The 20,039-nt window shown below is 46.3% G+C and overlaps 1 protein-coding gene and 1 long non-coding RNA gene across 6 annotated transcripts in view; both read right to left on the reverse strand.

Moving 5' to 3' along the window:
* The window catches only part of ANOS1 (anosmin 1), a 241,328-nt gene that overhangs the window by 33,603 nt on the left and 187,686 nt on the right, over positions 1 to 20,039 (reverse strand). For all 5 annotated transcript variants that reach the window (XM_034649827.1, XM_034649826.1, XM_034649824.1 and 2 more), the window contains 3 exons: positions 14,241 to 14,425; positions 11,929 to 12,058; positions 366 to 571 (listed from right to left, as the gene is read on the reverse strand). In XM_034649827.1, coding sequence (XP_034505718.1) covers positions 366 to 571; positions 11,929 to 12,058; positions 14,241 to 14,425 — 521 coding nt within the window. The remainder of the gene's footprint in view (positions 1 to 365; positions 572 to 11,928; positions 12,059 to 14,240; positions 14,426 to 20,039) is intronic.
* On the reverse strand, positions 9,005 to 11,896 carry LOC117797470. Its single transcript, XR_004622479.1, has 3 exons — positions 11,371 to 11,896; positions 10,425 to 10,585; positions 9,005 to 10,156 (listed from the first exon to the last, which is right to left on the reverse strand). It is a non-coding gene; the product is annotated as an uncharacterized LOC117797470 (long non-coding RNA).

Raw genomic sequence — 20,039 nt, forward strand, 5'->3', positions numbered from 1 at the left:
GCTCGTGCTCTCTTATTCATTCTCTCTCAAATAAGTAAATAAAATCTTAAAAAAAAAAAAAAAGGACATTTTGAGTTCTATCATTTTCTATGACCAGACAGTCAAGACAAAATGATTTCTCTTCCTCTCCTGGGGTTGCACCTGCCATTTGGATAGGAGTAGCTCAGTGAGCTAAATTCCGCTATTTTCACCTAAAATGTAAAGGCAAAACTTCTGGAATGACCGTCCATCCTCTGTACTTCCTCAGTCCAAATGAGAGGGATGGGAAGCTCTCCACCCATTCCTTCTCTGACCTCAGCACCTGTCACCTCAAGTTCAAGTGCGCCACGCAAGAAGACGAACCTTCCCTTCTCGCACCCACGTACCCCATCCGTGGTCTTCCTTCGCTTCTTTTTTGTGGGGACGAGGGATTTGCTGCTGACTGTCCAGCTCCAGAACACCTTGTAGTGGTGCACGGGGATGTCTGGTTCCTCGGGACGATCCCACACGACAGCCACGGTCACGGTGTTGTCACTGTTGACGGTGGCATTTGCAAGCCGGAGGTTGGCCGGAGCGGGTGGTGCCGATGGATCTGAAATCCGGGAGAAAGACAAACCACACACTCGAGTGCCAAGGTGACCACAGAACCCATATCCCTGTGTGGCTAATGACTACATGGTCAACACGTGAGCGCTGCCCTTTACATGGAGAAAAGCTGAAAACAAACACCATGCCCTCTGCAAGCCTCAAATGAAAACACGGGTACAAAACAGTAAGATACATTTGTCTGGGCCATATTTGTAAGGTGGAAGGCTCCCTGTAGGCATTTACATAGCACTGTAACCCAGCTAAACTTTCACTGTGTCGAAATGGACAATATTTTATAAAACGTGGTAAAATTTGGGGCACCTGGGTGGCTTGGTTGGTTCAGCATCTGACACTTGGTTTTGGTCCAGGTCCCCATCCCTCGGTCACGAGATCCAGCCTGCGCTGGGCTCTGCGCTCAGCACAGAATCTGCTCAAGATTCTTTCTCCCGTACTCTCCCTCTGCCCCTCCCCCTGCTCGTGCGCACTCGCTCTCTTAAATAAATAAAATCTTTAAAAAAAACCAGTAAAATTCCGTTTAGGCTGGCTGACATTAAATAGATCAGCAAAGCAGACCTGCCTTTGAAAAGTCTGGAAAGAAAAAGAAATGCAGGGCACACGAGTAACTGCTTTCATCTTAGAGGTCCTGGAGCTTTTGATCTCGGCTTCAGCAAGAGCAACAAAGGGAGATCCACAAAAGTAAAGCATTTTTTCCTTCGTCTACAGCACAAATTGGATGACATACGGATAACATCCATTTTTGTAATTTCACCATTTCTGGCTTGTCACATAAACCAAAACTTCTCAGCTGTCAAGAGACAGGCGAGGCTCTGGAATTATTACCCTACAAATCTCCATTTTAAATACACATACGAACATGACTGACTATGCACAAGCGAGACGGGCTTTCCTTCATTTTCTGCCGCAAAGTGAGCGAGCGTAGACGCCGCTCTCCGCAAATTATTTACAGACGGTTTGTTTGAAGACGCCCTCCCAGAAAAATGCTGTAATTCCAATTATGATACCATGTGCATCAGAAGTGAAAACAAGTTATATCTAACTTGATAGAAATGAAGACCAAGGGAAAAACACCCATGTTTTTACTGTCAGGATCCTTCGTGGTTTGGGAATGAGGAAAACAGGAATTATTTTTAAAAATGGCTTTTCTCCGAGATATGGAGGGAAGGATTGGAGGTTTGGATGATGGCTTAATTTTTAAAAATGAGAACCTTTCGTAGTTGCTTTCTCAGGTAAGTGCCTAATGCAAAGCACGTTTCGTGACACCGCTCATTGGGTGGTTCCGAAACCGTGAACGTCAGGAGCCTTCTGGGAGCGCCCCAGACATACAGTGGGATACACTGAAGCACTGAGTCCCACTGCGGTCCCTCTATGCATATACTCTATGTATTTACATAAATATGTATTTGTAGGTTTTGCGTAAGGTATTTTCAATGTAAAATGCACACGTAATTCTGAAGCGGACGATCTACCTGAGGGCTACAGCTTGAAAAGCCCGGCACCCGGTGGCCAGCAAGCAGGAGGTGTGCTCATGACTCGGTTGTGCGTATGCTGGAAGAGGCTGGCTTCCCTGAGCCTGGGCGTGGGAAGCCCCGGGTTCCCTGTGGTGCTGGCTCAGCACAGCCCCGAGAAGCCCCACGCCCATCGTCCACACGGAGCGACACGGCTCACCACCGCCTTGTCAACTCACAGTCTCCACTTGCCGCCACTCTGCTGATTTCCCTTCGGTCCCACAGGACACGCATTCTCTTCCCGGCCACCCTGTCGGGTTCGCCCCCATGCCACGATCTCTAAACAGGACGGCATCCAGCCCCTGAACTTGGGGACCTCTTCTCTCTCATGTCCTCGCACTTTCTAGGGATCGTGTCTGGTCACAGCTTTATCCAAAGTCTTTGTGCTGCTGACCCCTCGGCTGCATGTCTTCAAGAGAGACTTTGCCCCAAACGGACAGTCAAATATTCGATGGTTTTCCTGTCAGCTCCACGTGGTGGTCTCAGAGCCAACTCAAAAATAATGTCTCCAACACTCAAATCATCATCGTTGTCACCCCACGATAAGAGCCACCATTTCAGTAAATGGAAACACCTTCCTTCCGCTTAACCAGACCGGAAACCTTGAGGTCATACACTTCTGGGCTCTCGTGTCCCTTCAGCAACACCTGTCAGCACTGACTTCAAAGTACATCACCGCTGACTGCTTTGCAGCACGACCAGCAGCCTGCACCAGACAGCGCCCTCTTTCCCCCATTACTGCGGAGACCTCCCGGCCGCACTCCCTCGTGCTGAGACGGCCTCTCCTCAACACAGCTCTCGGTGATTCTTCACCGCACACACCACGGCCCGTGGCTCCTGCCCTGCGAGCTTCCCGGCTCCGTTAGAGGCACGGTGTTGCAGCGTCGCAAACAGCCTGCAGGTGCTGGCCTCGCATTCCCTCCCGAGTCCTCCCCCGGCCCCACCGGACCCCTCTGCTCTCGCCACATCGTTCCCTTACGATTGCTCGGAGAGGACAACCACGAGGCCGGGGCTCTTCCCCTGGCTTTCCCTGTATGCCTTCCCCCAGATCTCCCCACGGCGGGCTCCTCTCCCACTGCGGGTCTACCAGACGCCACCCTGTTCCAATCAGCGACCTGCTCCCCCTCCTGCCACCGAGAACGTTTTCACCATGACCTTCTCCTGCTTTCTTGCTCTCCGCAGCCCTTACTACAACTGACTTATTATAACTTTATTGGCCATCTGCCTCCTCTCACGATAAGGAAAGCTCCATGAGGGTAGACTCTTTCTGTGTTGTTCCCTTCTGTATCCCCGGCATTGAGAGGAGGGGCTAGCACATAGTAGGCACTCAAAACAGTCGGTAAATGAGTAGATGGAGAATACGTTTCCTAAATGTTGGCTTTAATTTGTGAGGTGATATTTCAGTGGCCAGTTTTAAACCCCGTCAACCGGAAGGGGTGAATCATAAGACCGTGAAGTGAACTGCAAAATCAAAGGGGAGGCTCTTTCTGGCTTGAAATAAGAGACTCCAAGCAATCCCCCTTCCTCTGCGGTAAGACTCCATCTGTAACCTAGAAAAAGGAGCTGCAGACTTTTCTGCGAGGGGAACTGGTTTGCAAGCTAATCATCACTTCAAGGCAAGGAAAACAGTTCCAATGTGTAAAGACGATTGCAGCTGTACACGTCTCCAGGGCTGCACCTGAATGTCTGTCTGTGTGCTGAAAATAAGTACTTGTGTGAATTCTCCACTCATCCTAGGTGCCCAGGAAGAGCTCAAAATCATCTCCTCTTTTCTCAAGAAATCCAGGTGTAGGGGCGCCTGGGTGGCACAGCGGTTAAGCGTCTGCCTTCGGCTCAGGGCGTGATCCCGGCGTTCCGGGATCGAGCCCCACATCAGGCTCCTCCGTTATGAGCCTGCTTCTTCCTCTCCCACTCCCCCTGCTTGTGTTCCCTCTCTCGCTGGCTGTCTCTATCTCTGTCGAATAAATAAATAAAATCTTAAAAAAAAAAAAAAAGAAATCCAGGTGTAATCTTGGGCATTTCACCACCGTCCTCATCGACTCCATTCAGTACATACGTACTTACTGGCCTGGGAAACTTGATCTCACCTTGGATGTGATCACAATAATCCAGAATAATGTCATCTCATTGATGACACATTATGAAACACGCAACCACACAATTCCCAAGAACAACTTATGAGAAAATCATGCTTTCAAATATGTGAATTAGCAGTATTTCCTTTACATTATCTGAAATGTCAAGCCCTTTTTCACAATTTACACTCTCAAGATGGTGGACTTCCATTAGCAAGATGAGACAGCCCCAAAATAATCATAGTTCAGTTATGAGCCAAAGGCTACTGCAGAGATTGCCTGGTTACTAGTAGCCCTGATTCTCCTGTGCAAACCAAATATTCATTTGTCCATTACTTGCTATAGGCATCAGGTGAGTGGCAGCCTGTCTCATCTGTCTAATCTGAAGGATTTCACTTCCAGTCCGAAAATTCCCATAGTCAAGCCATTCCTGGCCTCGTGTGATGGCTCTCTACATTACGAGGGAAAATATATTCCCTTTGCTGAATCACACAGAATCTTTTCTTTCGGTTTGCATGATGTCTTAATTGCATTCAAATTTTGAAATGTCTACTTGGAAGTCTGCATGTGAAAAAAATATATATGTATATAAAGATTGTAAATGTTAATAAAACCCTAAGGGATTCTACAATGTATTTACTTGGCATTTTTTTTAGAAACTGGTGAAGGTCTTCAGATTAGAGAGAGAAAGTGACTTGTCCAAGGTCATGCAAGTAACGGGTAGCAGCAGAGTCAGGAGACTGAAGAGAAGGGCAGAGAGAGGAAGTTGAGCTTGAAAATACACGCCTACACATGCCACACCTCTCCCTATGTTACATGTCACCATCATGACCATGGGCCGGTGCGCCTACAGAAGGAAAACACGGATGGAAAGCCCTTCCATGGGGAAAGTGCCATCGTAACAGTCTAGTGCAGGGACTGACAAACCTTGTTGGTCGGGGGCAGAGTAAACTTAACTTCAGGATCTGCAGACCATACGGTCTCTGTGGCAACAACCTAATTTTGCTACTGTAACTCAAAAGCAGCCATGGAAATGATGTCAACACATGAGGCGTGTGCCAATAAAACTTTATCTACAAAACAGGCAGCAAGCCAAATTTGGACCACGGGCCATAGACTGCCAATCCCTGAGCTAGTCTTTCAAGAGCAGTGATACCATTAGCTCTTGAAACTTGACATGACCACCATCTCTGTTATAACTGTATGGATGTACTTTGTTAAGTAAATGTTGGACTTTTGTTCCCATTTTACAGGTGAGGAAGTTGAGCGTGGGAGATGTATGTTCTAGAGCCCTGGGAGGGGGGGGTCAGAGTCGTCACAAGACCAATGCTCTCCAAGGCCTCCCTCTGAAGCTTAAATCAGAGCACGTCTCCCCCACCTCGATTCCCTTTCTGCCGCTCTCTGCTCCCTCTGTGGGCTCTCCCCACTTATCTGCAGAAACACATCTCGGAAAGCAGAAAGGATGCACACTTCCAAAGATAACTGGCCTCGGAAGGCGTGCTAGGTTTTTCTACTTATCCACAATTTCCACTGTGAGCTGTATCAATCATTTACGTGATCATCCAATGTTGCGTTGAACAAAAATAGTTCCGTTTATTAATGATCATACGTGGTGCTTCCAGCCACGGATGATGAACATTTGGGTTTCATCTTGGGTGGTTAAGGTTTCGTTCCTTCTCGAACTTTTGGTGAGTAATGCCAGAAGTGAACGGTAGCATGCAAACAGCAAAACAGAGATGATAAGTAAGTAACCATATGCATATCCACGGATATCTTCAGACACGTGCACGCAGAGAAACAACCTATGTTCTAAGAAAATGAATGTTAACTGTATTACTTGATTTCTTCATGCGGTATCCAGACATGAAACCTCCCACTGAAACGCATTCCAGGAATCTCTGCCCTAAGGTAAGTCATCATGATCTAGGGCAGTTACATTCTTACAGCAATGGTAGAACTACTCAGACATTCTGCAACCGAATTAGAAGGTTGGTTCTAATATTTAGCTTTTCTTCTCCTGTCCAGGCTCAGCAGCTGGGGCCATTTTCCTTCCCTCATTTACAAAAAGAGAAATCACCCTGCAGTATCTAGACACACAACAGCTGCTAAGCCTTTGAAAAGCTGCAGAAGGTCCCCTACAGGCGGGTTTCCAACTGTTTGTACTTTCAAGACCCATGCACCCGGGAGTCTCGCCCAGTGGAAAGGGCGCTCACGGAGCGGCTGTGGAATGGCCTCGAGAGTCATGGGTCTCCGAGGAGCAGCAGGGAGCTTTATGACCCCCAGTGATGTCTGTTCTCGGTTTACCAACACTCTGTAATGTATGCATGGAATAACAGCCAGGGTGATACTTCTGTGCTCGGAAAACACTCTTGTCTGCTGCTTGTCCTTGATAATGTGTCCGGTACACGTGGGAACATAGAGAAGAGAGATGTAGGAGAAAGCTTGAATCTGGAGGGCAGTAAGTATCATGACTAAAAGATGGTGTTTTAGCTGAATGACAACAAAAGATAGATTTTAACATTTTTTCTGGTAAGTTGCCTTTAATGTTTGCTATTTCAGAACGTTAAACAGATGTTGACTAATCGCAAACACCCAAATGTTTGCCGTTTTTGGCAACATGTCAAAAAAAAATCAGATTTTGCTTTGTACCATCTACGAAATTGGAAGTCTTCCTTCCGTCACTACCCATGTTGACACACAGAAGTCATGCCGAAAGGCAGACGCACTCTTTCTCAAATTTGGCAGACTTGTAAAGAATATTTTGGCAAAGGTACGAGGACTTAGCAACATATATTTCCAATATTGCATATGCAACTCATCCACATTTTTTGCTGATAAATACACATGATCGAGGAAAGGTGAAACACTGATTTGCTGAAAAAGAGAAGCAAATAGGGCATGGAAGACAAAAAGTACGTTTCGGGTAGGTATGACTGTCCCTCTGGGTGGTTCACCCCCATGTCTGGGGGCTCTGCTCGTTCAAAATCCTACAGCTGCCACGGGAAGCTTGCCGGCTGCTGGGATAGGGTGGTATCAGGGGAGAGGACACAAGTGGGGCTAGAACGGCATGCGTGTCTGCAGTTACCACCGCCCTCGCCCTCGGACACAGGAAGCAGACCGGAAATCTAGCGACTCGGGCGTTCCTCTCACGGGACTGTTCATATAGGACTTTAAACAGACTGAAAATGTCCTAGATCCGTCTGTAACAGGCATGCTGTGGTGTGCCGTAAAAGCACTGCAGACCCCCAGGGTCCCAAACCTTCGTCCCTGCACTGCCCTGTTCCAGGACACGCACAGCTCAACTTCTAAATGCCAGCCCTTTACCTGTACCTTCCGCCCACTCCCCCAGGGCCAGAGCGGGCTCTGCCCACCTGCAGGACAGAGGTGCCGGGGGACAGCCGACCTCCGCTCCCCGAGGCCCCATGGCAAGGAGTTCCGGTCGCCCACGGTGGCAGCCAGTATCACAACACACCTTTTTGTCCTCTTCCTTCTGCTCTCCGTCTTCCTTCACCTCCCACCCACCCGGTTTCCTGGATTCCCTCCGAAATAAGCCACCTCCACTCAAAGCTTTCATGCACATGGGCCTCTGGAGAAGCCCCGCAGCTCCTGGAAATGTGCGTGGTCAGGCTCACGTGCACAGACGGGCCTAGCGACCCTTGAGTTCCTACACACCATGTCTCCTATGCTTTGTTCCAGTGCAATAGCATGGAAGAGTTTTGGGAGACCCTACAACCTGGCAGCTTGGTAGCTAGAAAGGCGCTCCATCCTAGCAGTGACCTACCAAGGTAATTCTCCGTGGAGAAGCATTACCATTTCCAGCTTCCAAATAAAGAGACAGAAGCCAGAAAGAGACATTAGGATATCGACTTATTTGTAATGTTGATGTTTAACATTGAAGTCAATTTGCCTTCTTAAGTACCAGGAGAAAGGTAGTAAAAAGTTGAAATAAGTAAATACAGAAATCATCCCAAGCTCTATTTTGGGCTTTCTGCTGCCAGCAGGAATGACTGATTGTCTCCATTTTATAAGCATGCATGTCTTCTGGGGGCTGACAACAAAAATGGTATTCACCGGGAGGAGGAAAACATGAAACCGAGTTACCAATCTATGCACAACTCAGAATTTTCTGTAAAAATCAGCATTCTAAGGGGTTAGGACGAAGTTATGGGAAAATACACAAGTTAAAAGGAAATTAACTTAGCTAATAGCCAATCCATTCTGGCAAACCACAGACTAATTCTGTATTTAAACAGAACCGTTCAGAAGAGAATGACAAGAATTTTGGCTTTTCCATGAAAATCAGGATTATGGCCAATGAATACCAGGCAGAAAGCATAAACGAAATGAAACCCATTTTATCAAGGGTTTTTTCTTTCTCTATTTAATTTTCCTTTTATTTTCAGAAGTGTTTATTGTAGATGGAAAAAAATCCCTTCCCCTTTCCCTTGACCCAGACTTAAATTACCAAGGCTGGCCCTCCACCCAACTCAAATACACTTACCCTTTGCACAGACTATTATTTTAGAAGCAATCATTCTTTCTCAAAGCCATTTTAAACCACTAGAGGACTTACAACGGTACAATTTCTGTTCTGGGGCACAGCAGAATAAATGGGCTTTTATTAAATGAAAATGCACCATTTTTGGAAACATGTCAGCCTCTGGTACAATGTTCTATTTCCTGGTTTTACAAATACACCCCGTATCCATATTTCTGTACATCCCATTGTGCAGAACATTCTAGACTCTTAACTGTTGCACCCTTGCAAACCACAAGTGCTTGTGCAGAATTTGTAAGAGCTTCTATGATGGGTTCAGCATCGATGCATGGCGGAATGATGGGAGTATCATAACTCCGCCAGAGGGCTGAAGATTTCCTGAAGGGCTTGTCTAAAGGTTATGTAACCATTAGCAAGATGGCACCACACCTTTCCCCACTTAATCTCATCAAGTGGAAAAAGAGGACTTACTGGGGAAAAACTGTTTCAATGACTTTATTGGAACTTAACTTCTATTGCATAAAATTCACATCAAATGAACAGTGCAATGACTTGTAGAATATTCTGAGTTGGGCAACCCGCAACACCCACGTTTAGAATGGTTCCATCGGCCCACCTCCCTCCTTTCTCTCAGGCTTCATCTCCAGCTCCCCTGCCCTGATCTGCTGCTCAACCCTCAGACTCCTCTGCTGCTCCACGAACACAGCAAGCTCACTCCTGCCTCAGGACCTTTCCATAAACTGCTTCCAGGAACTGGAATGTTCTTCTTTCAAACTGGTGCAAGGCTGACTGTTTCACCTCCTTTAGACAAACATCTCTTTCTCAGCAAAACCTCTGTCCACCCTCCCTAAAACCAGAAACAAAATACCCCCCAACATCTCCTGTGTTCTCTTCTTTATTTTTATCATTAGTTGTCACTGCCTACCTACTATACAACAGTATTTTACTTACTAATCTTGTTGACTGTTTCCTCAGACCTGCAATTGGCATAAGTGTGTGTGTTCCACAAAGGCGGACATTTTTGTCCTTTCATTCATTCATTATCCCCTGTGCCTAGACCAGTGCCTGACACACACAGGTGCTTAACAAATATTTAATACAAACGGGAATGAAACACGAGTGATGAGAAGGTGAAGACTCAAAACTAACTTCGTTTCTACTTTCAAGTTTCCCCAGGAAGGCAGGAAGGCTCTTGGCAGATTCTTCCAGCAGACGACGGTGATGCTGTGAACAGCAGAAATCACTGGACTCCACGCTTCAGAGGAATGAATTTAATGGTACGATAATTATATTTCAGTAAAGTTGTTAAACACCGTTTCCCCTCTAAGGCCCATTTCTCCATTTGATGAGATCGGAGTAAGGCAGAAAGCAAGGAAGGATGTGGTGCCATCTTGTCAATGGTCAAGGATCCTTTAGACAAATCCTCGAGGACATGTCCTCCACCATTTAGCAGATCCACTCCATTTCCTTAATTCCGTGATGCACCTTCACTGGAAAAGGACTAGAATCGAACTCTGTGCAGACCTTTTTGGTTTGCAAGAACGGCAAGGACTGTAGTCTGGAACGCTCGGTGTTGGGTGTGTTTGGAAAATCAGGAAAGAGAGCTACAGTGTAATGGTGAACGTTATACTTCCCCACCACGGTGCATTCTCATTGAACAAAAGCCCACTTAAATTTGAGGGGTGCAGCCCTAGTTGTAGACGCTTCAGGTGCTCAGATATGCTGGGGCATCCCGGGACGGCAAGGCCCTGTACTTACTCAGAATGCATGCCTCGGAGGCAGGTGGCCGCCACATGACCGGCCCTGGGAACTGTCAGTGGAGCTCTGCCCAGATCCCAGCCAACCCCTAAAGGTATTCCACATCTGCCCCCCAAGGCTGGCAGTGGCTTCTGTCTGCTGTCTGTATCTGCAGCCGTGACCTGAGAACACCAGACCAGGAACTGAACAGATGGTAACGCCTTTGACCACATCGTGCCTGCATCGCATCTGAACCATGAAACCGAGGTGAAGAGTTCTCAAGCCTCTTACAGATCCTCACCTCTGAACCCACTGTTAATCATTTATCCCCCTGCCTCTCTAAATCATCAGACCAGTTGGAGACACAGTCTCAAGACAAGGTTTGAGGGCTATGATTGCACTTTTAAACTTGCTTTGTGTGTTTGCCCCACTGGAGAGAAAAAATGCACCTTTCCTTTCCTAACAGGTCTTTTTAGGAAAGAGAAGAGTACAACATAAGGTATAATAGAATCCAAATATCAAATGATTTCGGTTGCAAGCGTTCCTCGTCTGAGAGCAATGATGTCATTGACAAGGGGGTAGCAATACGATGTAGTGAGACACGGACAGACTGGCGGCAACACACACTTCCCCAGTCACGCAACAGAAATAGCAAGCGATAGCCGCCAGTTCAGACCTTCCCATGATGAAAGACACAGGACTGATGGGACACATCTTACATCCTTCATTAACATCACAAAGCGTTTTGTTTAAAATCAGTCTAAATTAGCTTCCACATGTGAGGAGCACTGCTGGGGAGTAAGTGAATGAGCTCACTGGCCCCCAGCTGTGACCCGGGAACCTGCAGCACGTGTAGACTGAACAGAGAAGACACACAGCCCACTAAGCACAACGGGAGAAAATGCATATGATGTGCTATTTGTATCTAATCCAGGGATGTCCTTCCACTAGCACACACGAAACTCACCAGAGATGTCATGTCCTTCCACCCTCCAGACATGTCACAGCATTAGTATTCGCTGGACTCCAGAGGCTTTCCAACAGCAATGAGATCAGAACTGAACAAAATTACAGCAATGACACAGGGGACCCGGGGTTTAAACTCTGGATGTTGTGAAGGAAAAGAGATTAATTCACACTCAATACAACCATCATTTTGGAAAGAGCTTCACAGCCGCCAGCACCTCAAACCAAACCCTTCTCTCCAGAAATTAACTGAACGGGGACTAAGGCAGGTTATCTTGAGGCAAAGACTGAACACAAGTTGATAATGGAAAACCACCACTTCCAAGTCGAGAAAACCCCACTCTGTGATCTTGCACGATGTTTTGAAGGTAAAAGGCCCGTGATGTTCTTAACCGTACATTCACACACGTGTGCCTTCAAACACATCTGGTCCCGTTCACGCAGAACAGCAAAGCCACCTGCTGACCAACCATACCTATGGACATGGTGACACCATGGCTCTGCACCCCAGGAGTGCCCAGCAGGAAGGTGAGCACAGGGTCAGGAATGCGAGACTGACCTTTGGAGGAGCGGAAGTGTTTGCTGGGGGCCGTGAAGCCCCGGGTCCCATGCACGTTGACAGCCGCCACTCGGAACTGGTACCACCTGCTGGGTCGTATGTCCATCAGCTGGACCCGCTCATCTGTGGTCTGCGGAGAAGTGTCACAGAGCACCCTTTTATCCAGATGTGTCAGTAGGGTGTGTCTTAAGAGCACACCACCTCGTCAGCCAGCACAACGCCACCCTGACCTCCCTGTGCCCTTGTGCCTAAGTGTGGTCATCGCACTCAGTTATGAGAAGAGCTGTCGGGGGCCGAGGAACTTCTAGGGCATTTCAGCTGTTTAATTCCACTCCTAGGGATTTCACCCCAAAGAGTTAAAGATCTGTCCAGCCAACGCTAGGAACATGCCTGGGCTACTTACGACTGGTGACTTAATGCAGCATTAAACCCACGAGGGGTTTCACCACTCCATTACACATCTGAGCAAATATATACGTGAGCTAATCATTACATTATAGGCAAGAAGATGAAATCATCTTTTGATTATAGAAAGAAAACGTCTCTTGAACGTGCTTGCCAAATAGTCTTGGAAATCAGGAGGAGGACCCACACGCTTTAACAATTGCTGGACGTGCACTGTAACCCAAGCCTTTCCTCCCTATTTGAGCAAATCGGGTAAGACCTGCAAAGACCCGGAGGCGTGTGGACACAGGAAAATGCCCACAGGAAAAAAACCAGACACTGGGGAAGGTGCCTAGTTTGGCTGCCTGTCTGTCTGGAGTCGTGAAGTTGACTCAGCCGGTGCTCAGTGGATGAATGTGGTCAAGTGACATTGAACCGACACCCTCCCAAACCCTACTTGGTAATAACCTCTTGGAAGGGGCTGTCACCTTTGCTTTAATATCTAAAAGGGAAGGCTATGAACTCTTCCACGGGGCTTTCTACCTCACTGCGTGGAATGTGAGGCGACTCCTTCACGGACTTCGACATTTTCTCTTTGTGGCCTTGAGTTTAAAAACCTAAAGTCAGCGGGATCCCCACAACATTTAGCAAAGAAAGGAAGGTGGAAGGAAGACAGAGGAAGACATGAACCAGCGACAATAATCAAAATAATTAAAGACCTTTCCGCTCTCCAAAGCGCAAGGGATAAAGGACTGATCTTATTGTTACTTTCATAAATCTTTAAATAATTTGGAAAAGTTACAAGTGAGATTGTACCATTAAGGAAGCGTACCATGTAAATCAAGCAGACTTTTAGGCTGGATGCCAGACATCTTTAGGTTTTATTAAAGCAAACTTTTTTTTAAAGAAAATATGTATGAAATAGAATTACTAAATTTATTTGGCCAGGGATTTTTGTTTTTTGGGTTGTTTTTTTTTTTGCCACTAATTTGTTGCCCCTTTCTTTTGCGGTCTCTAAATTACTTCCGTGTTTATACTCTGAGATACTACTATTAGGAAAGAATCAAACTCCTTCTCCTCACACCTGTATACTGAAATTTATTTTGTATTCCCTGAAAGGAATAATGGGAATCTCTTGAGCAAAATGACCCACTCCACGCCAGGTCAGGATTCGTGCCTGCGGACACAAGTGGAGAAGGCACTGCCGTTGCTGCGGGCACGAGGGGCTTCACATTGAGAATCTGTTCTTTCTCTAAGACCGTGTAGGCTTCTTGCAGCTGGTAGTGCACTTAGGAGCGCTTAAAAAGAAAGAAAATATTTTGCTTTTCTCATCAGAGAGACGGAAAGGGAAGCCTCGGCGCTAAGATAAACCCCAGGACTGCTGCCATCCAGCTGGGGTATCAGTGTGTAAGCTGACCGGGACGGAGGAAGCGCTCAGCCACGAGTGAGGAGCGGCGGGCTCCTTCCCACCAAGTACTTGAGTGATAGGAATCTTACTCCATGCAACTCGAGTCCTTGTGTAGAATGAAGGCTTCGATGCGGAACAAAAAGAGAAGTCATTTAGATGACCCGATATCATATGAACTTGTCCTAAGGCCGCTGCAGTTCTCTTACTCGGGTCGGTTTTAAGTTTATCTCAAGGAAGTACACTTCTTGGAGGAAATAAATGTGAATGCTCAGAAAATTATCTCCCTCCCACATGTGTTTTGAGCAAAGGAAGCCAAGAGTCAAGTTCCTGGTTGTACCGGGTGCTATCTGCAGAGCTCGCCCTGTCTTCTGTAGACACGCGGGCTATGACGGCCACGTCTGACTAAGTCATTTTGGTACTCAGGCTATCTAGGCTGAGGCACAGCAAGTTAATGTTCTACCCGCGGGTGTGCGGTCGACAAGACCTCAAGGGGGAGGGGGAGAGTCCGAGAACCACCTACCTGGGCCACCGTCCGCCACTGTGTGGCATCATCTTCGCTAGGATGAATTCCGTAATTCCACCTTCTCTGTACCACGTAGATCACGGGCTCAATGGAAATGTTGAATTTCGAGGACCATTTAACGTCCAGCTGTCCAGACTGCAGTTCTGTAAACCGTAACTCTTTTCTGGGCTTCAGGGGGACCCCTGAAACGGGAGCATGGCAATTAAAACAATCGGCGTGTGACGCCAGTGCAGGTGAAGCTGAGCAAGAAAACTTCTAGAAAAGACCAACCTCACATCATGACCACTGACCCTCGCTTCCCTCCAGAAAAGTGGCTCCTCCCCAGCACGGTGCACGTTGGAAACCTGACGTGGAGGTCAGCCCACCACATTTCAAGAGCATCACCTCCTTTTCTTGTACCTTTCCCATTTTTTAAAGAGGCCCTAAATTCAAAGTATTTTTCCCCCAGTCATCTCGAGAGCAACTCTTTTATGTGCATTCTTCGGAATAAACAGCGTTACCGCGTTACGTCACTGGAGGTTAACAAGGAATTCACTTGAGGCCACAGTCACGAAGGCTTTGAAGACCCTGTTCCCACTGAACACGTTCTGTTTCTGCTGATACACTCTAAGGTCATTATGACGTGGTTCCCCAGTTTGCTTGCCTCTCCTGCCTCAGAAAGATTGCCTTTTAAGGGAAAAATTACAGGCTAAATGCTCGCATGTGGTCAGACCTTACAAGAATGATTTCCAAAGCATAGATCTTCTGCGTTCCCCAACTGATTGCGGGGCTCTCTCCTATAGACTTATGGTTTAAATTGGAAAATGATGAATTTATACTGTTTGGTTTGGGCACGAGTGACCGCCTTGCTTCAAAAGTCCCTCACAGGTGTCTCATTTTAAAGTAGTTAATCATTCTGATTTCTTTTTCCCCCTACGGCGCATGCAAGTGGTCTGGAGACTGACAGACTGAAGACCCGGAGTTCAGAACCATAGGCATTTGGGAAACGGAAGTTTAAAACAAGGCTCTGTACTCAGAGGGTATGTAAACTGGATTAGGGAGAGTGCACGGCACCATGATGTTAGATGCCATCGGAACCTCGAACACCAGCTGCCATTAATACCAGTTTCTCTGGACAACGAGCATCCGCCTGACACACCGACAACTCATTTCAACGTGGTATTTCATAACGCTTTCTTTTTCCATTTCTTCCATTTAAGCAGAAAGGAAATTGAAAAATGTGCAAATACAAAATGTAGATACTATCTGATGTATGTTAGTGATGTCACGGAGTATCAACTCTGATTTTTTTCATTTGGATCTTAATTCATGCTAAGTCTTGTTTGCGGGAAATTTTCAAGTCCTTACACATTTGGGTGGATGGAGTTGCATCATTTTAAAATATCAGCAAATAAATCTGCTCAAAGGTCAAGGAGTTCTACAAAATACTTTCTAGAAAACGCATTCCCCATACCCACTGCGGTCTGTTTTGGTTTGCTGATGGGTTGTCCTTTACCGTAACATTGGTGCCTCCACTGGTCTCACTGGGAGTTTGTGCTGTGGGTGAAGGGTTAATTATCTACATTGGGAACATCAAGTAATTGAGTCTGAGAAAGATTAAGTTGCCAGGAGCAATGACCTGATCTCAGGTTCCCGAGTTTTCTGCTTCCTTCTCCATTTTGACTTAGAAAGAGCCACTTAGAAAAGCAGAGAAAAGAGGCAGTTTTCACAGCTCTGCATATCCCTGAATGATTCTGATTCGAATGTCCTTGATGTCCTTGGTTAGTGTGGAACAGGTCTCCCGTTCTGCCACGGCATGAGGGTTTTTCTAAGTTCGAGTCATAAACTTTTCTTTGCAGTACACAACCTTATATTAGGAGTCCCATTTGCTTTCGTGCCTGGAGTATTTCTGCTAAGCAAGGGACTCTCAAATCTGTCCCCATCGGTGCTGTGGGCCCCACGGCTGAACAAACTTCTCCACCCAAGTCCCAACTCAAATGTCCTTCCTCAGGATGTCCCCTCCCCTCCCCTGGTGATAACTTCATGACCACTCTAGCTAAGAGAACTTTCAACTAGTTCTTGGACCCACCCATATCTCTTTGTTGGACGGCAGAATGTAGTTTCAGGAAGCCTCCCACCCCATGCCCACATAAGCCCATCTTTTTCTCTAATTCCCTCTTCATGATATTTTGTGATAATTGTTTTCCTAAAGTAGGGGACAGATGGTCTCCTCCACCTTCTCCGACTATTCCACTGCGTCCCATTTTCTGTGGAATGAACACGTGTCATGTCCTCAGCATCACGCCAGACCATCTTTATGACCTACTACCAGCGATCTTTCCACTTATCTCATGGTACATTTCACATATTTGTCACACAACCTGCTTTTAAACCCCTCTTTTCTAGAAACACACTGCCAGGTACTTCCTACTACCACTAGACATTTTCAGTCTGAAATGTCTTTCCTCCTACTTTCTGACTACAGACACATGAATACTTCCAGGCTCAGACTGAATGCCACCGCTCAGAGCTACTTACCCTAAGCCTCCCAATTGGAAACAAAGCTTGCATTCTTCTGCCCCTCTTTGAAGCTTAGCCCATAACTGTCCAAATGTGCACTGAACTGCCTTTGACTCCAGAAGCTCCTTGGATGCTGTCTGTCTTCCTCAGGAAGCTACAGCCCCCAGCCCTCAAGGAACAGGTCCCTTCCTTCCCACACCTCACAGTGGCCCAGGAGAGCACATTCTGCAAGAACAGCCTAACCGTGTCCCATCCCACACTCAAGAATGTATCTGCAGAACTAAGAGGATACGGAAACAGTGACACAGTCTGCACCAATGGCCAGCCCCTCTCTGCTGGAGGGCACTCACCTTAGGGAAAGGAGAAAACTTAACACAGGTATTCACTTACTCTTCCATTTTTAAAAAGCAAATACTAAATAATAATACAATAAAACTCTATTAGTAAGTTTACAAGATGGAACGAATAGTTCTATTGCATTGACAGAACGTTCCCAGTTTTTTAAAAAAAAGACCAATTCCTGACAATTCCTGACACGACGGAAATCCCAAAGTGTACTGATGAGTTTTAACCCAGAAGTAGCTCTCCAAAGACTTACGTCAAGAAAAGAAGCTACCAGAGTTTATCCGAGGGAGGAAAAACCAACCTCGACCACGTGATGGCTTTGTATCATGCTTGCATGCCAGGTGGGTCCTAGACACACTTTCTACCGAAGGCTGACATGAAGAGAGGGTGGCCCCTGAGAACAGTTTGTGATTCATGTGGCTTCTCTGTGCACAGTAAAGAGAAGGGCTGGTTAGCTCTTCAAACTCATAAAGCACATTGTCTAGGCTTTCCAGTGCAAGTTTCTCCTTGGCTCTCCCATGCATAATCCTCCAGTGGAAACGCAACTGCAAGTAAATACCCCAGCCGCTGAAGTAACGTGAACTCATCAGCAGCAAAGCAAGCATCTGAATCCCCTTGCTACAAGGTTTTAATCTTGAATATCCTTCACTACCAAGGGCCTTAATCGAACATAACGAGCATCAGCACAATGTCAGTTCGCATTTCTTCATTTAACAATCTCTCCAATTATTACGTACAACAATCCTATGATTTGCATGTTGAGAAATGGTCCATCTGCTTTGCATCAGGGTCAGCTGGCTCTCTTGATTGGAAGGCACTCCAGCACTCAGCTGTAATTGTGTGCAGATGGGGCTTGGACCCCCCCCCAGCCCCCGGGCCCCCCAGCCCACAGTGCCAGGCCTTCTGCACAGTGCTAGGTAGTTCACCCAGCACCCGAGCTGTGCAGCCAGATGTGCAGAATGCGTGTCTCCTCCGCACGTTCCTTACTGTAGAAATGACTAGACTTTTTCTTCTTCATTTTTGAACAAACTAGTCATCTGAAATCCACACCATTCTGTCAAAAATGTGATCCTATAACATCCCACAATATGTGACAATACAGGGGCTTTGTCTTTAAAACATCACAAGTATTGTGGTGAAACTCAATGATTTAAAAAATTTGGAAAATGTAATGATAGAAAACTCAATGATCAGAATCAGCAGTTGCAAATCATGAGACTTGGTGATTCCTGTAAAAATGTTTCTGCCAGGAGTCTAAATGTTATGCAAATGTAGCAAGACATAGTGTTCCAATGATTCAATAATTAACCATCAGTCAACATCTCTCCTAGAGGTCATCAGTATTCACGGAATTTGTATTCATAACCCTAATTAAGGTATTGGGTCACTGTATTCGAAATGCGAAAAGGCTGACTTGTGACTACTGGGATTAGTCCATCTCTAAAGACCTGAAGTTTCAGTATTTCATATATGAAGCAGCCCATAGAAATATTAAGTTACCGCCACCATCAGAGCATCCAATTCGTTTGGAAACAAATTGATATGTGATTCATTTCAGTTTATGCACAGTAAAGAGAAAAGAGAGATGACCGAGAGCCACAGATTAATCTCCGTCTTTACGTGTGGAAAGCAACCTCAGCTTTTCTCCGGCCCTTCCCTGACCAAGTGCCATAGCGGGGACTCAGAAGCAGGAGTTTGGGCAGTAAAATAATATATCATCTTGGGGAGGGAGGGGAGTTGAACTCAGCTGTAAATCGGCCTTAAAATAGGCCAGGGAGAGCATCGAAGGGAAAGCAAGTGTCCGGACAGGCAATCGTTTCATGTTGTGCACCAGTGGAGAATTAGCCTCTTAAACTTCCCACAATGACGCTAAGGCTCGCATCGCCAGGAACAGGCAGCTGGGGTGGCATTTACCCACGTTAACATGTGCACGTCTTCCAGGAAGCTGCTAACAATCTTATTTGAAGGGCGAAGTGAACACTCTCTGCTGCGTTCCTTTGTTTTAAACTCTACCACTGAGTACGGTTCACTTAGAGGCACCAGCTAACGACAATTCTTACAGCATAAACCACGCTGCTCAAATAGAATGAATGCATTCTGCTGAACGTCTTTTCAAATTATGCATACTTTTTAAGAGCTCAAGTTTTGGGCACCCAGGTAGCACAGTCGGTTAGGTGTCCAACTCTTGATTTCAGCTCAGGTCACAATCTCAGGGTTGTGGATCCAGCCCCGCGTGGGGCTCTGCACTCAGCATGGAGTCTGCTTAGAACTCTCTCTCCCTCTCCCCTTGCCCCTCCCCGCCACTCTCTCCTCTCTCTCTAATAAATAAATAAATAAATCTTTTNTCCAACTCTTGATTTCAGCTCAGGTCACAATCTCAGGGTTGTGGATCCAGCCCCGCGTGGGGCTCTGCACTCCGCATGGAGTCTGCTTAGAACTCTCTCTCCCTCTCCCCCTGCCCCTCCCCGCCACTCTCTCCTCTCTCTCTAATAAATAAATAAATAAATCTTTAAAAAAAAAAAAAGCTCAAGTTTGTAGCATCTAACGTTTTAGAAGCGACAACATCAAGTATGTCCACCAACTCCCCTACCACAAACACAGGGGGCCAAACACAATGCTTGTATTTCTGTATTTTAAAATTTTTTAACAAACCCAAAAAGCAATAAAAGAAAAAATAGGAGAAAGGTTGGTACATATCAATCTATTGCAAAAGTTGAGATAATTATTTATGTACAAATGAGTGTTACGTGCATGACTGCCTTGATAAGGACATACTGGACTGGGTAGGAGCTCATAACAGATTGACGTCGTACCCTAACCACTGACACGTCAGTGATTTTTATCAGATTGAAATATTTGACATTGATACACCTTATGGTTGACCTATACCACATTAATACCATGATTTAGGGTCCATCCAGTATGATAGCTGGATAGACTCAAAATGAAACT

The sequence above is a fragment of the Ailuropoda melanoleuca genome, chromosome X, assembly GCF_002007445.2.
Source record: "Ailuropoda melanoleuca isolate Jingjing chromosome X, ASM200744v2, whole genome shotgun sequence".
NCBI lineage: Eukaryota > Metazoa > Chordata > Mammalia > Carnivora > Ursidae > Ailuropoda > Ailuropoda melanoleuca.